A 19,121-nucleotide genomic window follows, 5' to 3' on the forward strand; every position below is an offset into this window, starting at 1 on the left:
GGGAGTTACATTTGAATAGCAGCTGAAATGAGGTGAGGCTAAAACACTACTGCCTGGAGGAAGAAGAAAAACAAGTGTGCATAGCACATAGCCTGGATTCATGTCGATGCTGCACAATGTGTCAGTCATTTGCTTTCAGGAAACCAATATCCTCCCATCTCTGTCCTCTAACATAAACAAATACAGGAGGAAGCCTATGTCTCAACTACCACACTTCTTAACCACAGGCTGTATAGAGAGAATCATAACGCAGAATACTTACACGGTAAGAATTGTGCCTCTCCAAGAATACGGAGTCGCCCATGGTTCAGAACAAGTATCCACATATACAGTAGCCTATCCAAAAGTGAACGAGGAAATAAAATAAATGTTAACTGAATCCTTTCAAAAGTAACGGAACGAGCGTTGTCGTTATATCCTTACCACTCGCTGTATCATCAATTTCGATTGAAGAAAAAAGCTACAACAACAAAAAATACTTGTAAAAGGTTTATGCTGAATAGTCAAATCCCCGAATAGGACAACACTTGTACGGTTGGAGGTTATGCATGCCACGGAGGACAGCAGTGTCCGTGCGCAACAGCTCCTGCTCCATGCTGGCTACTCCGCTCTGTAGTGGACCTACTGCTGAAGTTAGCGATGCTGCGCCGCCGTTCTGAACAGAAAGGAAACGAGTCAGGGAGAGGGGCTAAAGGCGGGCACCTCAAGGGAGCACACGGAGAGCGAGTGGAGAAAGTAAAAGAGATGAACGACCAATGCAACAACAACATACAGATATTCAGTGCATTTTTTGGGTGGGGGGCAGTGTTACAATACATTTCCTGCAATTCTACACATTTTGCCATAGGGTAGTGAGACACTTTTGCCGTTTTAAAGCACATTTCTTGCAGTTCTATATATGTTTCCATCGCGTTCATGATATCTGTGTGAGAGTGACTGGGGGTCAGGGCCACAGTAACCTAATGTAGCGTGTGTAAAAGAAACGCCTGAGCGGGTCCCCACATTCGATTTTCAGGGGAAAACATATAGCTAGGTTGAAGATACTGTGTCCCTGAAAACCGATTGTATATTCAGTTGAGGATGGGGCCCTGAGCAGATGCCCTGCATGTCAGGTAAGGTAAACTGGTGATGATTAAGCCTACTAATATACAAGGTCTATATAGCTGGCTAGACTACTTTATCTAGCAATCAACAACAACAACAAAAGCTAGCTGACATGGGCTAATTGAGTGACTGACATAACAAGTGGGAAACTGATGCTGCACTGCACATTTTTAAATTGCACCTTGTGCGTTCTACTTTTCTAACTCTCATCAGTAAGTTGAGACCCTGACTGAGTTCCCCAAAAACAATTACAAAACTCACACATAAGCTAATGAAAAGGTGCCTTTTCCAGTGCACCCCAGTTCATTTCATCTTCCCCTCTATCATCTGGAACAAACTCTCTTTTCTCAAGCTGTTATAAGCTGTTATAAGCTGTTTACTCAATTGCCCCCCGTTGTACAATTATTGTAGGCTGTATTAGGCATGGTTGTCACAGCGGTGTGTAATTGGATTAAAAAAAATAAACAGTTCACCCCATTGCTTCTACAGAAACTCACAAAGAATCAACAGCCTTTGGGGTATGGATGCTGGGAAATGACTGTAAACCAATGAATGTGTTGTGACCTCATCACTACGCAAAACCCCTTCTGTACATTGTTTGCGGTGGGGGGGCTATAGATGAGAGCCTCAGACTTTACAGTTATACACGATGGCTATGTGTTACACTACTGTTAAAAGAATATTAAAGACAACTAGTGGCTAAAAATAACAATAAATGAAAAAGCCCATTAGGGCTTTAGGGGGACATTGCTGAGTTTGTGCAATGCTTTGTGTGAGACCAGAGTTGAGCAATCCTGGCCAAGGTTTGCCTGAAATTTTTACAAACATAAAATTGAAATAAAGCGGTTTCATCGGGTCACGGTGCACAGGGACTAATACTAGCCCCCTGTGAGGGGTTTACAATACACTTTCCAGACTCATATTCACTTGAGTTATTGCAAACCATTTGCTTTGCTCTCTATTGGCTAGCTGGCCAAGGGTTTATTGGGAAACTTTCTTCACTGTCCGTCTCTCGTGTACAGAGCTCTTATAGGGGACATTTATACTGTACCAGCCCGGAGGCATGGTTAAAACTCAGGGGACTCGATTGAAAATGACATGCAGCACATGATTAGGGTATGTAGGCTATACGCACATTCATACACACACACAAACGGGCTGAATACCAGTGTAATCAGAATGAGACGTGTAAACATCTGAAGAATGTGTGAGGCCGACGAAATCTGCCGACTAAAAGGAAAGGAGGGGTTTTGCATTACACTACAGTATAGCTATATCAAAGTGCATGATCACGATCAACTGACGTCATCATTTGTTACAATCTGTGTATGGAACCTGGGAAACGTGTTAGGTTGGCCAACCCTGCTCCCTGAAAGAAACATAGACCTTGTGGCACTGTCCTAATTAAACAATTATGAAGTCATTTATTTACGTTTTTTTCCCCAATGCCACTCATTGAGTTCACTACACTGGGTAAACATCAGTTCATATCTGAAGGAGCCACTTTGTGATCCCCCTGGAGAAGTCCTTTGTCTCCTAAAATGGTAGTTTGATAGTCCCAGTGTGACTGTAGCTGACACGCTGACACAGCGGCCTGTACTGCAGAGGAGGAAGAAGGAGGAAGGAACGTGGCAGAACATCCCAAAACTCCAGATGTGTTGCGTCATACAACATGGGGAGCTTTGTCCCAACCGAGCAGAGCTCTCACTGTTCAAACCCTGGCAGTGAGAGAGAGAGAGAGAGAGTTTAACTCAAGAAGGAAAGCTGATCAAAAAGAAAAGGTTAGCAGCAGTGGTTTATTAAGTGAAACAGAAGACATGTTTCAGCTCCCACACCTCTATTGAGAAAAGGTTGCCAGTTCAATTCCAAACTGGCCACTGCTATTTCATGTGGAGCAATCCACTTCATTCTGCTCACTGGTTAGTGAGTAGGATATACTTTGACAATGCCCGACACTATACATTCCATCTTCAATTTGCTGTAGAACAAATGCCTCATAAATGTGTCTGCAAATGGCAACCTAACCAAAAGACCATAATGTTACTTACGGTCTGGATGAAGCCTACATACATATTATCCTGAGCTCTTGCAATTTACTCACAGTTCGTCAAAGAGACACATTGTAGGCCTAATCCAACAAGTGAGAAATAATAATGAAAAAGTGCAGGTCCCTCCCAGCTTCCTCCCTCACAGCGTAAAACTTTGAAAGTGTACGGCTCCGAGATGGGACCATGATAGTCATCATATCCAGTCTGACCTGAGTCATCTTGAGCACATACATCTCGAGCCTTGGGATTTTCTCTGTAACCTTGAACCTGCTTCCTGTGCTAACGTTCAGCGGCAGAGCCATTTTCTTGGTATTGTATTTAGCACTGTGCTTAATATTTTCCACTGTTGATTCTGGCATAGCATGATCCTATTGATGAGCGACATATTTCATAGTCAAGTCATTCATATTTGTGGCAATGAGAGGAGAAAGGTTCGGAGGGGAATAACAAAAAGACTAACAGTCGGACAGAATGTGGAATGTAACTACTCCCCAACACACGAAACATAAACACACACCTCTAATGATATATCTAATTTCTTCTTCACATGCTCCATTATGCTTTCACACCTCTGATATTTCTAGTTGTGTGTACATTGGTTGTCCGGACAATTGCTTATTGGGATTCAACTTCAGTACAACGTACACTGTATATATAACCCCGACATATTCTACTGTCTGCCATGTGTCTGTCTTTATAACTGCTAGTTGAATTGTTTATTCCTATGCCTGATTCTGTGTGAAGTTATTTACTATCTCAGTAATTTCTCCCGGGCTATGCAACTGGAAAAATACTAAAGAATGAAATGCACTCATCTGAGGCCATCCTAATACCTTCTGTCATCATAAACTCAGAGCGTGGAGCAAAATGCAAATGTTTACATCGCTCAGTTACTACGTGCCTGCTTTCTCCAGTCAAGTGACTACATGCCTCTGCACTGAAATCACTGAATCGTATGGAACATCTCCCATAAAAGCCTTTATGACAATCCAATAAATGACAAAATATCCCATAAGTGGTCACGACCTGTCTAATAAACATTCACAGAAATAGATGTTGCGACGTCAAACTCGACATGAAATACTTGCACGAGTTTTGTTGTTGCCCTTTCTGTGATCGTTTGGTGGATTCGTTTTGTTTATGTGACTCTCTTTCCTCATCTGGATATCTCCCATGATACAAGAAAAGAGCCAATGAAATACTGCAATAGAAAAACAATAACATTTAACCCTGGACAAATTTACAGCACTTGTTTACAGCCGCTTATTACCACTGTGTCTCTCGCTGACATCTTTATGGGCCTCGGACAACGTCGCCGTACGAGCATGAGTCCTTGCAGAGGAAGAGGGTTAGGTTTAAGGCACCCTTCTTCACATCCGCCCCACCCCTGGTCAAGATTCAATTGCCAGGCTTCAATCAGCAGGCAACAGGGACCACTTGCCCTGAATCCATTTCTATCCTGAGGGTGAACAGGACTTCTATACATATTGTTTACTCCAGTTGTCCCATCCAAGAGCTATTCAAGACCTATGCAAAAGCTTAAATGGTCAGAATTTATTTTCTAAAATTCCAAGTTAAAAGTAAAGTAGGAAGGAAGTAAAATGCTAATCAAATCCAAGTGTTTGAGAAGACAAAAGGCTACGGCAGTAAGATGGAATCCAGGCCTGCATGCTTTTGTTGGGGGTAAATGTGTCCTAGTTATACCCTCTTCGCCTGAATATCTGGCTGCTGATGGCTGGCTATACTTCATCACATGCCTCACAGTGATGTCGTCATGAAGTTAGGCTTCTCTGGCGAAACTGCACAGCTTGTACTCTCCAGCACAGTGGTATGATACAATTAGGATTAAGTTGGCCTGTGACGGATTGGGAGTGACGTTTATCAGGCTACACGCATAACACTGTGCTCTATTTCTCCCCTTAAGTTTTACATGTAGACAGGGCCACTCACATCAACTATTCCCTGTTTAGCTCACTTAAAACATGGCATTATCTATTTCCTGTTTAGCTCACGACACAGTTTAAGAAATGTCTCTGTTGTGCCTTGGCTTTGTGAGGCTTTTAAAACCATGGCAAATGATGTGGTTGGAATGGCATTCGTGTGAACTGTTAAGGACCTCAAAGGTAGTTTGAGAAGGCTTGCACCTTCTGCGAAGTGTCCTCAATGTCTCCATGTCAGACTGTCCTTAAGGGGAACACTAGTCCCGAAGAAACCAATGCGAACACAGAGGCACTGAAGGCAGGCGAAAACCAGACCTAGACAGGGAAATGTGATGTGCGGCTCACGCTGCTTTTACACAGCGACAGAGACAGATCCTCCACCTACGCACCTACATGACTGTTGCCATGGCGTCGCAGCCTGCCAGATGTGAGAGACAGCACAATGCTACGGATGTCCATAGAATGTCAGTGTCACACAGCGCATTGTTTGTCACATGAAACATACACTAAAGCTGATAGAGGACTGACTAAGTGTTACTTGACTGAAATGAAACATAGCAACGGGCATGCATTGCATCTGGTACTGACAGTTTGACAGAGATGGTATTTACTTGAAAATGATGTGGTAAAATTATACTAACTACAATTATCAAGCACTTTAGACTCTACATCCCTACCTCCATCCGTCCCCTTCTCTCCCTTTCCCTAAACCCCTTCTATCTGAGTCCTACTGCTGGCTCCAATGCCTTCCTGTGATGCTGTGTCTCTGTCTAAGGGGAGAGAGATGTTTGAGGGCTCCTTGATGAATTCCTCCTCAATAAAGCCAATGTCTCAACCTACAGTAATCCGAGATGGCAGACCCAGAGAAAACACCAACTCACTGCCAGCTAATGTCTCTCAAGTGACTCCTCTTCTGCACAGCTAAATATCCCTTAATTGCCCTCCCTCAAAATAAGGGTTGTCTAAATGGGCACACAGCAAGAAGAGGAATGGCTACTTTAAATTAGCTTATTATACTGCCCTGCGCTGTTGTGGATGTAGTACACGGTCTGCTCTGTAGTGTCATTGTGTGATTATGGGTGTTCTGGTCCATTAGGGAAAACTGAAGCTTGAGCATAGCGTTTGGTCTTATGAATTGGTCTCACAGACAGAGATAAAGCCAGAGTGAAACGACCGCATCCACTCACACACACACACACACACACACACACACACACACACACACACACACACACACACACACACACACACACACACACACACACACACACACATGCATGTACGTGGTCGTAGACAAGCACTGAATTTTCTCTCTCATCCTCCAGCCCTCTCCTTGTCTCTCCCCTCTCTCTGCTGGCCTTGACAGGGTCACCAGGCCTCTGAAGCCTGACCTAGCCCAAACCCAGTAGACATAACAGAATAAGTAGAGTGACAATGTCTGGAACGGCTATTCCGGCGTGACCATCCTCTCTAAAGGAAACACAACCCAGTGAACCCAGTCAATCCACTATATTATACTGAGAGCTGAGAACAACCCACTACTCTACAAAAAAAAACATACAGGACATATTGGTGACTTTGCTAATAATACATTTCTAAGATTTTTTGTTGTTGTTATTTCACAACGTCCAAATCAACAAAGTCTTGATGTTGAACACATCAAAACCCTTATCTGTCGCACAACCGAGAAGCTCCAATTCTTTTGCGCTCTCGTCCTAAATATTTATGTTGGATTCTAAACACATGGTTCTGAGAACACGGTCTGCAAGCTGTAAAAACAGGGTCATTGTATGTGTTAGAAGAAGGACAGGGAGCAAGCAGAGAGAGGGCAAGCACAGAGTATATCGTTTTGGTTTCATGCCGCCTCTTCTGTGTCAGAGTGCCCTAATTGTCAAACATAACGTAGACTGGACCATGACATTGCTATCTCACCTCCTACACCACACTAGGCCACCTGTCACGTCCTGACCATAGAGTGCTCTTATTTTCCATGGTAGAGTAGGTCAGGGCGTGACTGTTGGGTTCTAGTTTATTTTTTCTATGTTGGGGTTTTTGTATGATTCCCAATTAGAGGCAGCTGGTCATCGTTGTCTCTAATTGGGGATCATATTTAAGTAGTTGTTTTTCCCACTTGTGTTTGTGTGAGATTATTTTTGAGTTAGTGCATGTTGCACCTCTGTCGTCACGGTTTGTGTTTTGTTTATAGTTTATAGTTTGTTTATAGTTTATTGTTGTTTTTATTGTCTTGCAAAGTTTCACATTCAAATAAAAGATGTGGAACGAAACTCACGCTACGCTTTGGTCCGTTCCTACACACAAGCGTGACAGAATCTCCCACCACCAAAGGATCAAGCAGCGTGGCCAGGAGAAATGGACATGGGAGGACATCCTGGACAGCAAAGGATCCTGGACGTGGGAGGAGATCCAGGCCGGATGGGATCGCCTCCCATGGGAACAGGTGGAAGCAGCGAGGGAGGAACGGCGACGAGATCGGGAGTCACGGCAACGACGGAAACCCGAGAGGCAGCTCCCCCCCAAAATGGGGGGGGGGGGCACACGGGGAGATTGGCGGAGTCATGGTTTAGACCTGAGCCAACTCCCCGTGCTTACCGTGGGGAGCGTGTGACCGGGTTATGCAGTAATGCGCACTGTATCTCCAGTGCGCATTCATAGCCCGGTGCGCTTTGTGCCTGCGCCCCGCATTTGCCGTGCTAGAGTGGGCATTCAGCCAGGACACGTTGTGCCAGCTTTACGCTCCAGACCTCCAGTCCACCTCCACGGCCCAGGGTATCCTGCGCCGGCTCTATGCACTATGCCTCCAGTGCGCCTTCACAACCCAGTGCGTCCTGTGCCAGCTCTCCACATTTACCGAGCTAAAGTGGGTATCCAACCGGCTCAGCGCTCCTGGTCTCCGGTGCGTCTCTTCGGCCCAGGATATCCTGCGCCAGCTCTACGCACGGTATCCCCAGTTCGCCAGCACAACCCAGTGCGGACTGTGCCAGCTCCCCGCACTTGCCGTGCGACAGGGGGTATTCAGCCAGGACGTGTTGTGCCAGCTTTATGCTCCAGACCTCCAGTCCGCCTCCACGGCCCAGGGTATCCTGCGCCGGCTCTATGTACTACGCCTCCAGTGCGCCTTCACAACCCAGTGCGTCCTGTGCCAGCTCTCCACACTTACCGAGCTAAAGTGGGTATCCAACCGGCTCAGCGCTCCTGGTCTCCGGTGCGTCTCTTCGGCCCAGGATATCCTGCGCCAGCTCTACGCACGGTATCCCCAGTTCGCCAGCACAACCCAGTGCGGACTGTGCCAGCTCCCCGCACTTGCCGTACGACAGGGGGTATTCAGCCAGGACGTGTTGTGCCAGCTTTATGCTCCAGACCTCCAGTCCGCATCCACGGCCCAGGGTATCCTGCGCCGGCTCTATGCACTACGCCTCCAGTGCGCCTTCACAACCCAGTGCGTCCTGTGCCAGTTCTCCACACTTACCGAGCTAAAGTGGGTATCCAACCAGGATGTGTTGTGCCTGCTCCACGCACCCAGCCTCCAGTGATGATCCATGGTCCAAAGCCTCCAGTGATGATCCATGGCACGAAGCCTCCAGTGATGATCCATGGCACGAAGCCTCCAGTGATGATCCATGGCCCGGAGCCTGTAGTGATGATCCATGGCAAGAAGCCTCCTGTGATAATCCATGGCCCAGAGCCTCCAGTGATAATCCATGGCACGAAGTATCCAGTGATGATCCATGGCCGGAGCCTGTAGTGATGATCCATGGCACGAAGCCTCCAGGGATAATCCATGGCCTGGAGCCTCCAGCAATGATCCATGGCACAAAGCCTCCGGCGAAGATCCATGGACCGGAGCCTGTGGCGACGGTCCCCTGTCCGGAGCCTGCGGCGACGGTCTCCTGTCCGGAGTCTCCGGCGGCGGTCTGCGGTCCGAAGCCTCCGGCGACGATCCTCGGTCCGGTTCCTCCGGCAACGATCCACGGTCCGGTTCCTCCGGCGACGATCCACGGTCCGGAGCTTCCGGCGATGATCCACGGTCCGGGTCCTCCGGCGACGATCCATGGTCCGGAGCTTTCGGCGACAACCCCCGAAAGAGAGCCGCCTCCAATGTTGGCGGATCCGCAGGATGAGAGGGTTCTTCGTCCTGCACCAGAGCCGCTTCCAATGCTGGCGGATCCGCAGGATGAGAAGGTTCTTCGTCCTGCCCAAGAGCTGCCACCAACACTAGACACCCCCCCCTAACCCTCCCTTTTGGTTTCAGGTTTTGCGGCCGGAGTCTGCACCTTTGGGGGGGTACTGTCACATCCTGACCATAGAGTGCCCTTATTTTCTATGGTAGAGTAGGTCAGGGTATGACTGGGGGGGGGGGGGTTTATCTATTTTATTTTTTCTATTTTGGGTTCTAGTTTATTTTTTCTATGTTGGGTTTTTTGTATGATTCCCAATTAGAGGCAGCTGGTCATCGTTGTCTCTAATTGGGGATCATATTTAAGTAGTTGTTTTTCCCACTTGTGTTTGTGGGAGATTATTTTTGAGTTAGTGCATGTTGCACCTCTGTTGTCACGGTTTGTGTTTTGTTTATAGTTTATTGTTTGTCTTGCATAGTTTCACATTGAAATAAAAGATGTGGAACAAAACTCACGTTGCGCTTTGGTCCGTTCCTATTCCTACACACAAGCGTGACACCACCGCAACATTAACACACACGCTCACACACTCTCAAAGCCCCAAAAAACATTCATGACGTTTCATCTTAGCCTACCAATAGTATAGTTTGTTGTATATGACCTTGTTCACCTGACCTTTGAAGCAAACACGACCATAATGGGTTATGCATTCTCTCACATCAGCTTGTAGGGAATTCCACTACACATCATGTTATAGTATTATACACATCATACTGTATATCCATAGTATGAAGCATGTGGCATTAATAATGAGTGAACACAAACTACCACTGTTTATATAGTCTATTGGTAGTCGGCGTAAAACCACTGTAAAAAAAATATTGAATTCATTGTTTGCAGCATTAGGTCCTAACTGTACTTTTCCAGACGTTCTGTAAACATTTACACTAACCCACGGAGGATTTGACAATTGAAACATCTACATTTTGGAGAACGATTCTAAAGGTGAATTGACTCTCCTTCCAAAAGTTGAGTTATGTGTTCCGTTTCTATTTGAGCTTCTGCAGGCAATTGTGGGAGAGAGAGGGATGAGGGAGGAGGGGAAAAAGGTGGAGATTGAAAGATCCATCCCGGCTCCTCTGCCCTCCCTGGGAGCTCCGGAATGCGTCTGGAATCCTACCCAGACTCCCCCATGTGCCCCACCCCTCAGCTCCAGCCTCCCTCCATCTCAAGCCAGCAGGCTCCACTAGCACTGCAACAAAACACACCGAGATGAGATCTTCAACTAACTACAGCAGATGGTTCAAACTGATGTGGACGTTACATTGTGCGTTGGAGGTGGTATTCTTGAGGTGATATTCTTGAGAAGGTGGTATTCATGGTTCTTTAACGGACAGACACTGAGGGGTTTATTTGACCCCTATAATAGCCAAAGGAGGTGGATATGCTTGTTCCTCACAACCAAATGTAACACTTGTTCATTACAGCCTACATACCTATACTGTAAGCTATGTGTATGAGCCTTTAATATTCTCTGAGTGTAAGCGGCCCACGTTCTGGTTTATAGAACAAGTAAAGATGCTGTAACCACTGTGGGACTAAATGCAGTATAGAGACATCTCAGAGGCTTTAGTCCATTACCGTTCTGCATTACCCGATGTACTCACCCCCCTACAGACAGGGTCACGAGAAATGTTTACAACACTCCAAGGTCGCCATGGCAGCAGCCGTGAAACACGCAGGAGGAAGTAGAGAGGAGTGTGTGGGGAAATATCACCGTTGGGATTACACAATAGCAAAGCGTATATCCGGCAAATTGTACAGTTTTAGGTCCTACCATTGCTTGGCTATTGCAACATTCGATGACCTAACCACATACAAAATGTTGCATTATTATCCGATGGAGAATGAAATATTTTTGTTGTCCTTGGATTTCACTCTTTAGTCTGCCCTTTTCACACTACCATAGTGGAACCGTGCAATATGGTTCGGGTTGGCATGATAGTGTGAAAAGGATACTTCCTTTTAGAACCATGTCCTTTAACCCTCCATCTATTGAGTCAGAGTGGATGGTCAACCTAGAGGACAGTGGTCACTCACTGGTCAGTCAGTTTCCCTGAGTCTTAATGCACCACAGGCCCTCGCCACAAGTGTCCTCTCAGCGAGAGGTTAGCAGCGTGTGTCCTCCTGCTCTGAGAGCTTCCAGCTGCTCTTGGCTCCGTAGGGGTGAGCTGACACCAAGTGAGAGAGTGAGAGAGAAAGTGAGGGAGAGAGACAGAGAGAGGGAGGGAGGGAGGGAGGGAGAGAGCGAGAGAGAGAGAGAGGGAGAGAGGAAGAGGGAGAGGGAGAGAGAGAGAGAGACACTCCAGGGGTAAGGTAGAGAGGTCTGTCTGCTCGGTTGCCTGTTGTTATTACAGATACATGTGTATCCAATGACAACAGAAGTAAAAGTAGTGGTAACAGTATCAATTGCTAGTGGTGAAAGTAGAAGTAGTAGCATGAAAGTGGTAGTGGGCTAATATCAGCAGTTTCAACATGGTAGAGGTAGCATGCAGATGAGCATACAATAGCAGGCTGATGAGTTTATTAAGTTATAGAAACTTGGATGGACAGCCCCCTGAGAGGAGAATGTTGGGCTGCTGGTTGGTAGCAGTGTTGGCCAGTAGAGGGCATATTCTAGTTGCTCTGCTGCTGCACTACAATGAAACAGTGTTGGCAACACAGTGACGATGACAAACCACATGCTACTAATCCACAGGTTTAACCCAAATGTGCTGTGTCTGTCGGCAAACAGAAGAACAGGAGGTGAGAAGGGACAGTCTGGTATGAGTGAATGCAGTTGTGTGTGTGTGTGTGTGTGTGTGTGTGTGTGTGTGTGTGTGTGTGTGTGTGTGTGTGTGTGTGTGTGTGTGTGTGTGTGTGTGTGCGCGTGCGCGTGCGCGCAGTGTGTGTGCCTGCCTGTCTATCTCTCTGTCTGTGGGTACAGCACAGTGTCTAACATGAAACCCACTGTCTTACACTGAACCCAGTAAGACAGTGCTTTGCTCCTCACACAGCGGCAGCAGCAGTAAGTCATTTCAGAGCCTATTAAGTCCCCATTAGAGGGAAGCCCTCCCTGCTGGCTCAGCTAATCTGACACAGGTGTGGCTCCAGACAACCACAGCTCCCAAACAGGCCTCAGGCTGAGCAGCTTCTACCCAGGACTCCGTTTCCCACGCTACCCCTGGGCTTTGAGGCTTATTAACCACCCTCCTCTCAGTTTAGGGCAAATTATGATTCATTCATTGCCTGACGACTCAAACTGAGTTCTTCCACTGTTCTATGTTCGCTCCATACTTCAGTCTGAGACTGCCATCGTTGAAGTCGTTTGTGGTGATGTCAAAATGAGGGGTGTTGTACAAAACAAATGAATCTGCAATTGGGTCATTTCTAACCAATCAGAGTATCAAAGCCAATGACACATTTTCAAAATGCTGCTTTACCCACATGTGTTATGGCTCTAAACCAACCCATCGGTTTCTGGTGCTAATCAGAATGGTTAGAATGTGTTTGCGTTCTAGAAATCGTCTGGAAGGTACTCAGATCCAGACTCATTGCGGAGAATAAACTAATGTTTGGCCTAAGCACGTTTGGGTAGCCAGGCAAATGAATTCAGCCTTCTGCAGCAAATTAGGAGGAGACGTTCAGTTTTACGATCGTATTAAAGCTCAGACTAATGTCTTAATATAACGATCTAGACTCCTAGTTAAAGTGTTGGCTCCTCTTTTTTTAGATTGACCACAAGAACCTCCCCTCTTTGTTTCAATAAGCCTCCCGAATGTATTTCCTTCATTCAAATGATCCTTCCTTCATTCAAATTATCCAGAGACAATTAAACTGAAATTCACCCATCATTTGGGCTTCTTAATGTAAATGACCCCATGGGGGTCTTGATTCAAATGACTCTGACTTCTGAATAACGTGAACTCAGCCTTAGCTCAGCCTCCTTTGCCTGTAGTAACACCTTCCTCTCCCTACTCCTTCCCCGCCCCTCCCTCCCACTCCTCTCTCTACCCCTGAAGCCGTCTGCCTCTCTCCCTAATACTCCCCCATTGCCACGGCAGCTCGAGTTTCCCGAAAGGGCACAAAAGAAAAATGCTTATTCCTGTAATGTCTCCATTCCAGCAGCAGACTGTTCTCGTCTGAGGGGAGCCAGTGGGGTGTGGGCGTAGTGATACAACGTGACAAAGGGATGTGGAAGCAGAGAGAGACAGGAGGTGCAGCATGGACAAAGCCAGTCAGACTAGGCACAGTAAAGTGGCCACTAAGGGGACTCTTTCAGTGTGTTTATTCTGCACACATTCCCACAGTGCACTGGGCTTTGGGTAGAATGATGACATTTTAGACTCTAGAGCAATCTATGGCTCTAGTCTTTTCTAAATCATAACAAGGGCATTTAAAGGTTTATCAAGCACTTGGCCAGGACATGAGCATATCATCAAGTGTATCCAACTGCTAAAACAGACACACACACACACACACACACACGCGTGCGCGCACACACAGAACACTGAAGTGCGTCAGTGCTCTTCAGACCCTGCTCTGGTATGACGAGGGTCTATGCTCCCTTTCAAAACAGTGTGAGTGCGAGGGAGGGAGGGAGGGAGGGAAAAGAGGAATAGACACAGGCGCTATGTTTACCTCTGTAACCAAGAAAACAAAAGGACAGCTTCTTTCTGCCGTCTATTTAATTAGCTACTAACATGGAGACTGTGGCTATGTCCCAAATGGCAGCCGATTCCCTATATAGTGCATTAAGGGGCCATAGGGCTCTTGTCAAAAGTAGTGCACTATATAGGGAATAGGGTGCCATTTGTGGCACAACCTGTGACTTAAGGAGGACACGCCATCTGAATAAAGAGAGGGATGGACGATAGAGAGATGAAAGGAGGAAAAGGAGAGATAAAAGGTTTGAGTGGAGGTGGAGGAGAGGGGAAAGGTAGACAATGAAAGGGTGTTTGAATAGAATGCAATATAGCAAGGTGACACATCCATACATTATCCTAAGTAAAGCAACTAAATATTTCAAGCACCCATATTAGAATACATACAGGGTTGCAGACCATACCATGAAGAGTGTGCCATATCGCTTATTTATCTATGTTGACATAAGAATATAGCCCTCCATCAGTGTTAGTAAAACAACATACTGAAGGTTGTCGGTTTGTTACCTCAGCTCCCCTGCTCTTCCTGTTTCAACTGACTCCCCCACCCCTCATTTGTGCAATAATAATAGTCACTCTCCTACAAAGTCCTCCCATGTTACCTTCTATTCACCCCTTGTGAACTCAACCCTAACCCTGGTGAACTCAACCCTAACCCTGGTGAACTCATTCCTAACCCTGGTGAACTCAGCCCTAACCCTGATGAACTCAACCCTAACCCTGGTGAACTCAGCCCTAACCCTGGTGAACTCAGCCCTAACCCTGGTGAACTCAGCCCTAACCCTGGTGAACTCAGCCCTAACCCTGGTGAACTCAGCCCTAACTCTGGTGAACTCAGCCCTAACCCTGGTGAACTCAACCCTAACCCTGGTGAACTCAGCCCTAACCCTGGTGAACTCAACCCTAACCCTGGTGAACTCAGCCCTAAGCCTGGTGAACTCAATCCTAACCCTGGTGAACCCACCCTAACCCTGGTGAACTCAACCCTAACCCTGGTGAACTCAGCCCTAACCCTGGTGAACTCAACCCTAACCCTGGTGAACTCAGCCCTAACCCTGGTGAACTCAGCCCTAACCCTGGTGAACTCAACCCTAACCCTGGTGAACTCAAACCTAACCCTGGTGAACTCAACCCTAACATTGGTGAACTCAGCCCTAACCCTGGTGAACTCAACCCTAACCCTGGTGAACTCAGCCCTAACCCTGGTGAACTCAGCCCTAACCCTGGTGAACTCAGCCCTAACCCTGGTGAACTCAGCCCTATGCTAGGTCTGGGAATTACCAGGGACCTCACAATATGATATTATCACGATATGATATTATCACGATACTTAGGTGACGATAAGATATGCATTGTGATTCTCACGATTATATATGTATCGCGATTCAAAACTGTGATTTTATTGCGATTCGATATTCCAAACATATTGCTCACCAAATGTCTGCTGCAAAGGGACAAGAGAGCCATGAGAAAACACGTTTTTTTATCAGTCATGGAAATAGACGCGCTGAAAACGAATTGGCTCCATATTTAAAAATAAGATGGAGAACAAGCTATGAGGGAAAGATACTGAGGTATTGGTGCAGCTACAGCCAACTAGGGCAAAAATAATATTGCAATATTGAAGAAAAGATACAATATATCATCAAAAAAAATATCCCGATAAGTAACTGTAGTGATCTTTTCCCCCCCATCACTACCCTACACTGCTCTCACATCTGGAAGCCAGGATACACAGCACATTTATATTCTCTCTCTCTCTCTCTCTCTCTCTCTCTCTCTCTCTCTCTCTCTCTCTCTCTCTCTCTCACACACACACGTCACAGCACCAGGCTTCTGGGAAGGGACCCAGCAGTAGGGTAAAGGATCCACGCCTGGATTTGATGTCTAAACCCTCTGAGTAACTCGTTAGTACTTTATTCTCTGGCCACAGTATTACCATAGTTCACACTCTTCAACAATAGTATTATGTTGTAACAGCATGATCATTTATAGGGGTTACGATCCAATGAGTCATTACCACCACCAAGTTAGAGCAGGGAGAAATATTCATGGCAGGTTAGCCAGAGGAGGGGAGGGCGGGCAGCTGGGTACCACTGTAACCACAGGCCACCCGGGGAGCTCAGCTCATTCACACTGACTGTGTTCTGCTGGATGATACCAAATTGAAGCTCAGCATTCAGTTCAGCAAGCTTTGAGTGAGGCTGTAATATGGGATGGGGAAAGTCAACAGCACCCCCGTCTGGTTACCACAGCAACCTACACCTCCTATTTCTCAACATTCCATTTGGTTTCTTGCACTCTGGATGCATCCAGTCAAACTCCCAACTCAGCCACATTGAAATGAATACCACTAGGTGGAGTTAAAGGGTTGCATTGCCAAATGAGAGAAAAGACACTGCTTTCAGACGCCTTGTCACAGAGGAGCACTCCAGAAGAGACTATCTGGAATCGGTTAATCAATTATTGTAGATGGATAATCTCCTCTAATGCATTTTTGTGTGACAGGGCATACACGCACACTATAACGGGGTGTTCTTTTCCTGTCCTACTCACATAGCCTCCAGTGTGTACTGGCCTGCGACAATAGGCAGACACACATACACACACAACTCTACAAAGAAACACCTACTGTATATTGATACCAACTGCACCACTACCACGTTCATATGGACATGTACTATGTAGTTGGCACACACACACACACACACACACACACACACACACACACACACACACACACACACACACACACACACACACACACACACACACACACACACACACACACACACACACACACACACACACACAGTAAACCCATCGCCCTGTTTCTCAAATGTAGGCCGTCGGGAGAGCAACAAAATAGTCGAAAGCTATTTTCTGTTAATAGCTGCAGAGGCCATGGCTGCTGGTACTAAAATGCCTCTTGCCTCATATTTTGTTATTCTTTCTTGCTGTCTGACAGAGTTTAGGGTGAAAGGTCATCTGGTTAGAGAGTCTGTTTGGTCTACATCTGAGGGGCCATATTTACACAACCATTACTATTTTTTCTGGGAGGCATTCAGGTCAGGCAAAGACTTGAATTAGAAAACCCAAGCAAATACATGCCTCTTATTTTTAGAATCCCAAACACTTTTGCACATTTCAGTTTCACATCGGACGCCATCTTGCTTGGACACCACTACTGTTGGATGTTTGAGTAACAATCACATAACGATTAGGCTACGATAGCTACAATAGCTACTACAATACTTTGTCATGGTCTCTAATGACAATCCTACTAGTTATTTAAATTATAAACTGGGTAGTTTGAGCCCTGAATGCTGATTGGCTGACAGCCATGGTATAACAGACCATATACCACGGGTATGACAAAACATTTATTTTTACTGCTCTAAATACATTGATAACCAGTTTAAAATAGCAATAAGGCACCACGGGAGTTTGTGGTATATGGCCAATATACCACTCCGCGTTGCGTCGTGCATAAGAACAGCACTTAGCCGTGATATATTGGCCATATACCACCCCCCCCCCCACCCCCGTGCCTTATTGCTTAATTATTTCTAAGACCAAGTCTGAATAACAGCAGATAAACCTGTCTCCTCTGAACTCTGCCGGCCAAGGGGAGTGAAGGGGGAACACACTGATAAGGTCCTCTCTCTCTCTCAGGAGCGATAGAGTTAGCCTAGCTGAGTAATGTCTTGTTAGTTCACTAGCTCTGCAACGTCCCTGTGTTTAAATGTGGAGCTTCTTCAGCTGCTGGGCTCTGCCTGTCTGACACATAACTTCACAGAGTTTTGATCTCCCATCATTGCTAAGGATGGATAGGCCTACAAGAACGACAAGTTAGTCCGACTCTGTGATCTGTTCAGGCAGAATATATGGGTGCAATGATTGCTGGGGTCTAGCTATATGTTGTCATACAGGGGTTGCAGTTAGCTTGTTTTGGATTGTACTGGTAGCAGTGGGGTGCATTTACCTGGATAGAGCTTGTCAGTTAACCGGACTATTTGATTTAATAAAACTGCCACATGGTTGATGAGTAAGGCGGACTCTGATATTTCTCGACCCACAACTAAGGACTGTTTGTGAGCTTCGTCCATGTGATTAAGTGCAGTGAAGAACGCTACGATATGGAGGAGGAGGAGGAGGAGGAGGGCCCTGCCCAGTTGGCTGTCACGGAAACCAGAGGTCAGGTCACAGCACTTAACAGACAGAACGGAGAGAGGGAGAAGAGAAAGAGAGAGAGAGAGAGAGAGAGAGAGAGAGAGAGAGAGAGAGAGACACTCCAGGGATAAGGTAGAGAGGTCTGTGTGCTCGGTTGCATGACGGGCCTGCCTGTTGTTATTACAGATACATGTGTATCCAATGACAACAGAAGTAAAAGTAGTGGTAACAGTATCAATTGCTAGTGGTGAAAGTAGAAGTAGTAGCATGAAAGTGGTAGTGGGCTAATATCAGCAGTTTCAACATGGTAGAGGTAGCATGCAGATGAGCATATAATATCAGGCTGATGAGTTTAGACAGGGTTCCTCACTTGGGCCTCATGCCTCCCCACGCTGACTTACCCCTCTTTTAACCCGAGTCAATCAGAGAGCTGTCTAGGACAGAACATTGGATTCTATGTTCACTTGGATGAGAACGCACTGAACCATATCACAGGCCGCCTGTGGAGTTTGTTTAGCTACGAATTGACGCCCAACTCAAACATCTGAATATGGAATCCGCGGCATGACAATGTCGCTAGGCATAACTGTGTCACTTATTCCGCAAGCTCATTCTGTGGACTTGATTGAGTGTCAACATGATCCTATATCGATATAGGATTCAACCGAAGCCACTGTCTCCTCCCATCTACATCAGTCACAACATCAATCAAATGGTCAATTCAAAACGATCCATATTTATCTTTCTAGCAGTGAGCCAAGGCTCCTATAGACGTAACTGAATGGAGGGGACCTAGTAGTTCTACAGCATAAACGTCCGTATGCCATTCAGACTACTGTGTGTTTCTGACACCACTGCCTTGGTTATTCTAGGCAACAACAGGCCTGGGAAAGCAGGGTGAAAAAATAGAGCTGAAATAGCTGGAATTTAGCTGAGTGTGAAGCCAGAGGAGAGGATTGGGAATTGTGGGCAGTCACCCTTTTTCGACAGGGTCCCATGCATCAATGGACTGGAATT

At 46.3% G+C, this 19,121-nt stretch overlaps 1 protein-coding gene across 4 annotated transcripts in view; it reads right to left on the bottom strand.

The window, feature by feature from the left end:
* Positions 1-19,121, bottom strand: part of LOC106574411 (rho GTPase-activating protein 6) — a 106,716-nt gene that overhangs the window by 74,610 nt on the left and 12,985 nt on the right. The window contains exons 1-2 of one of the 4 annotated variants that reach the window (XM_014150285.2): positions 424-736; positions 263-336 (exon numbers count right to left, since the gene is read on the bottom strand). The exons of 2 other annotated variants lie outside the window; for them this stretch is intronic. In XM_014150285.2, coding sequence (XP_014005760.2) covers positions 263-304 — 42 coding nt within the window. In that variant the 5' untranslated portion in view covers positions 305-336; positions 424-736. Of the gene's footprint in view, positions 1-262; positions 737-19,121 lie in introns of those variants that run through there. One more of the 4 variants, XM_014150284.2, reaches the window with a different exon arrangement.

The sequence above is a fragment of the Salmo salar genome, chromosome ssa16, assembly GCF_905237065.1.
Source record: "Salmo salar chromosome ssa16, Ssal_v3.1, whole genome shotgun sequence".
Taxonomy (NCBI): domain Eukaryota; kingdom Metazoa; phylum Chordata; class Actinopteri; order Salmoniformes; family Salmonidae; genus Salmo; species Salmo salar.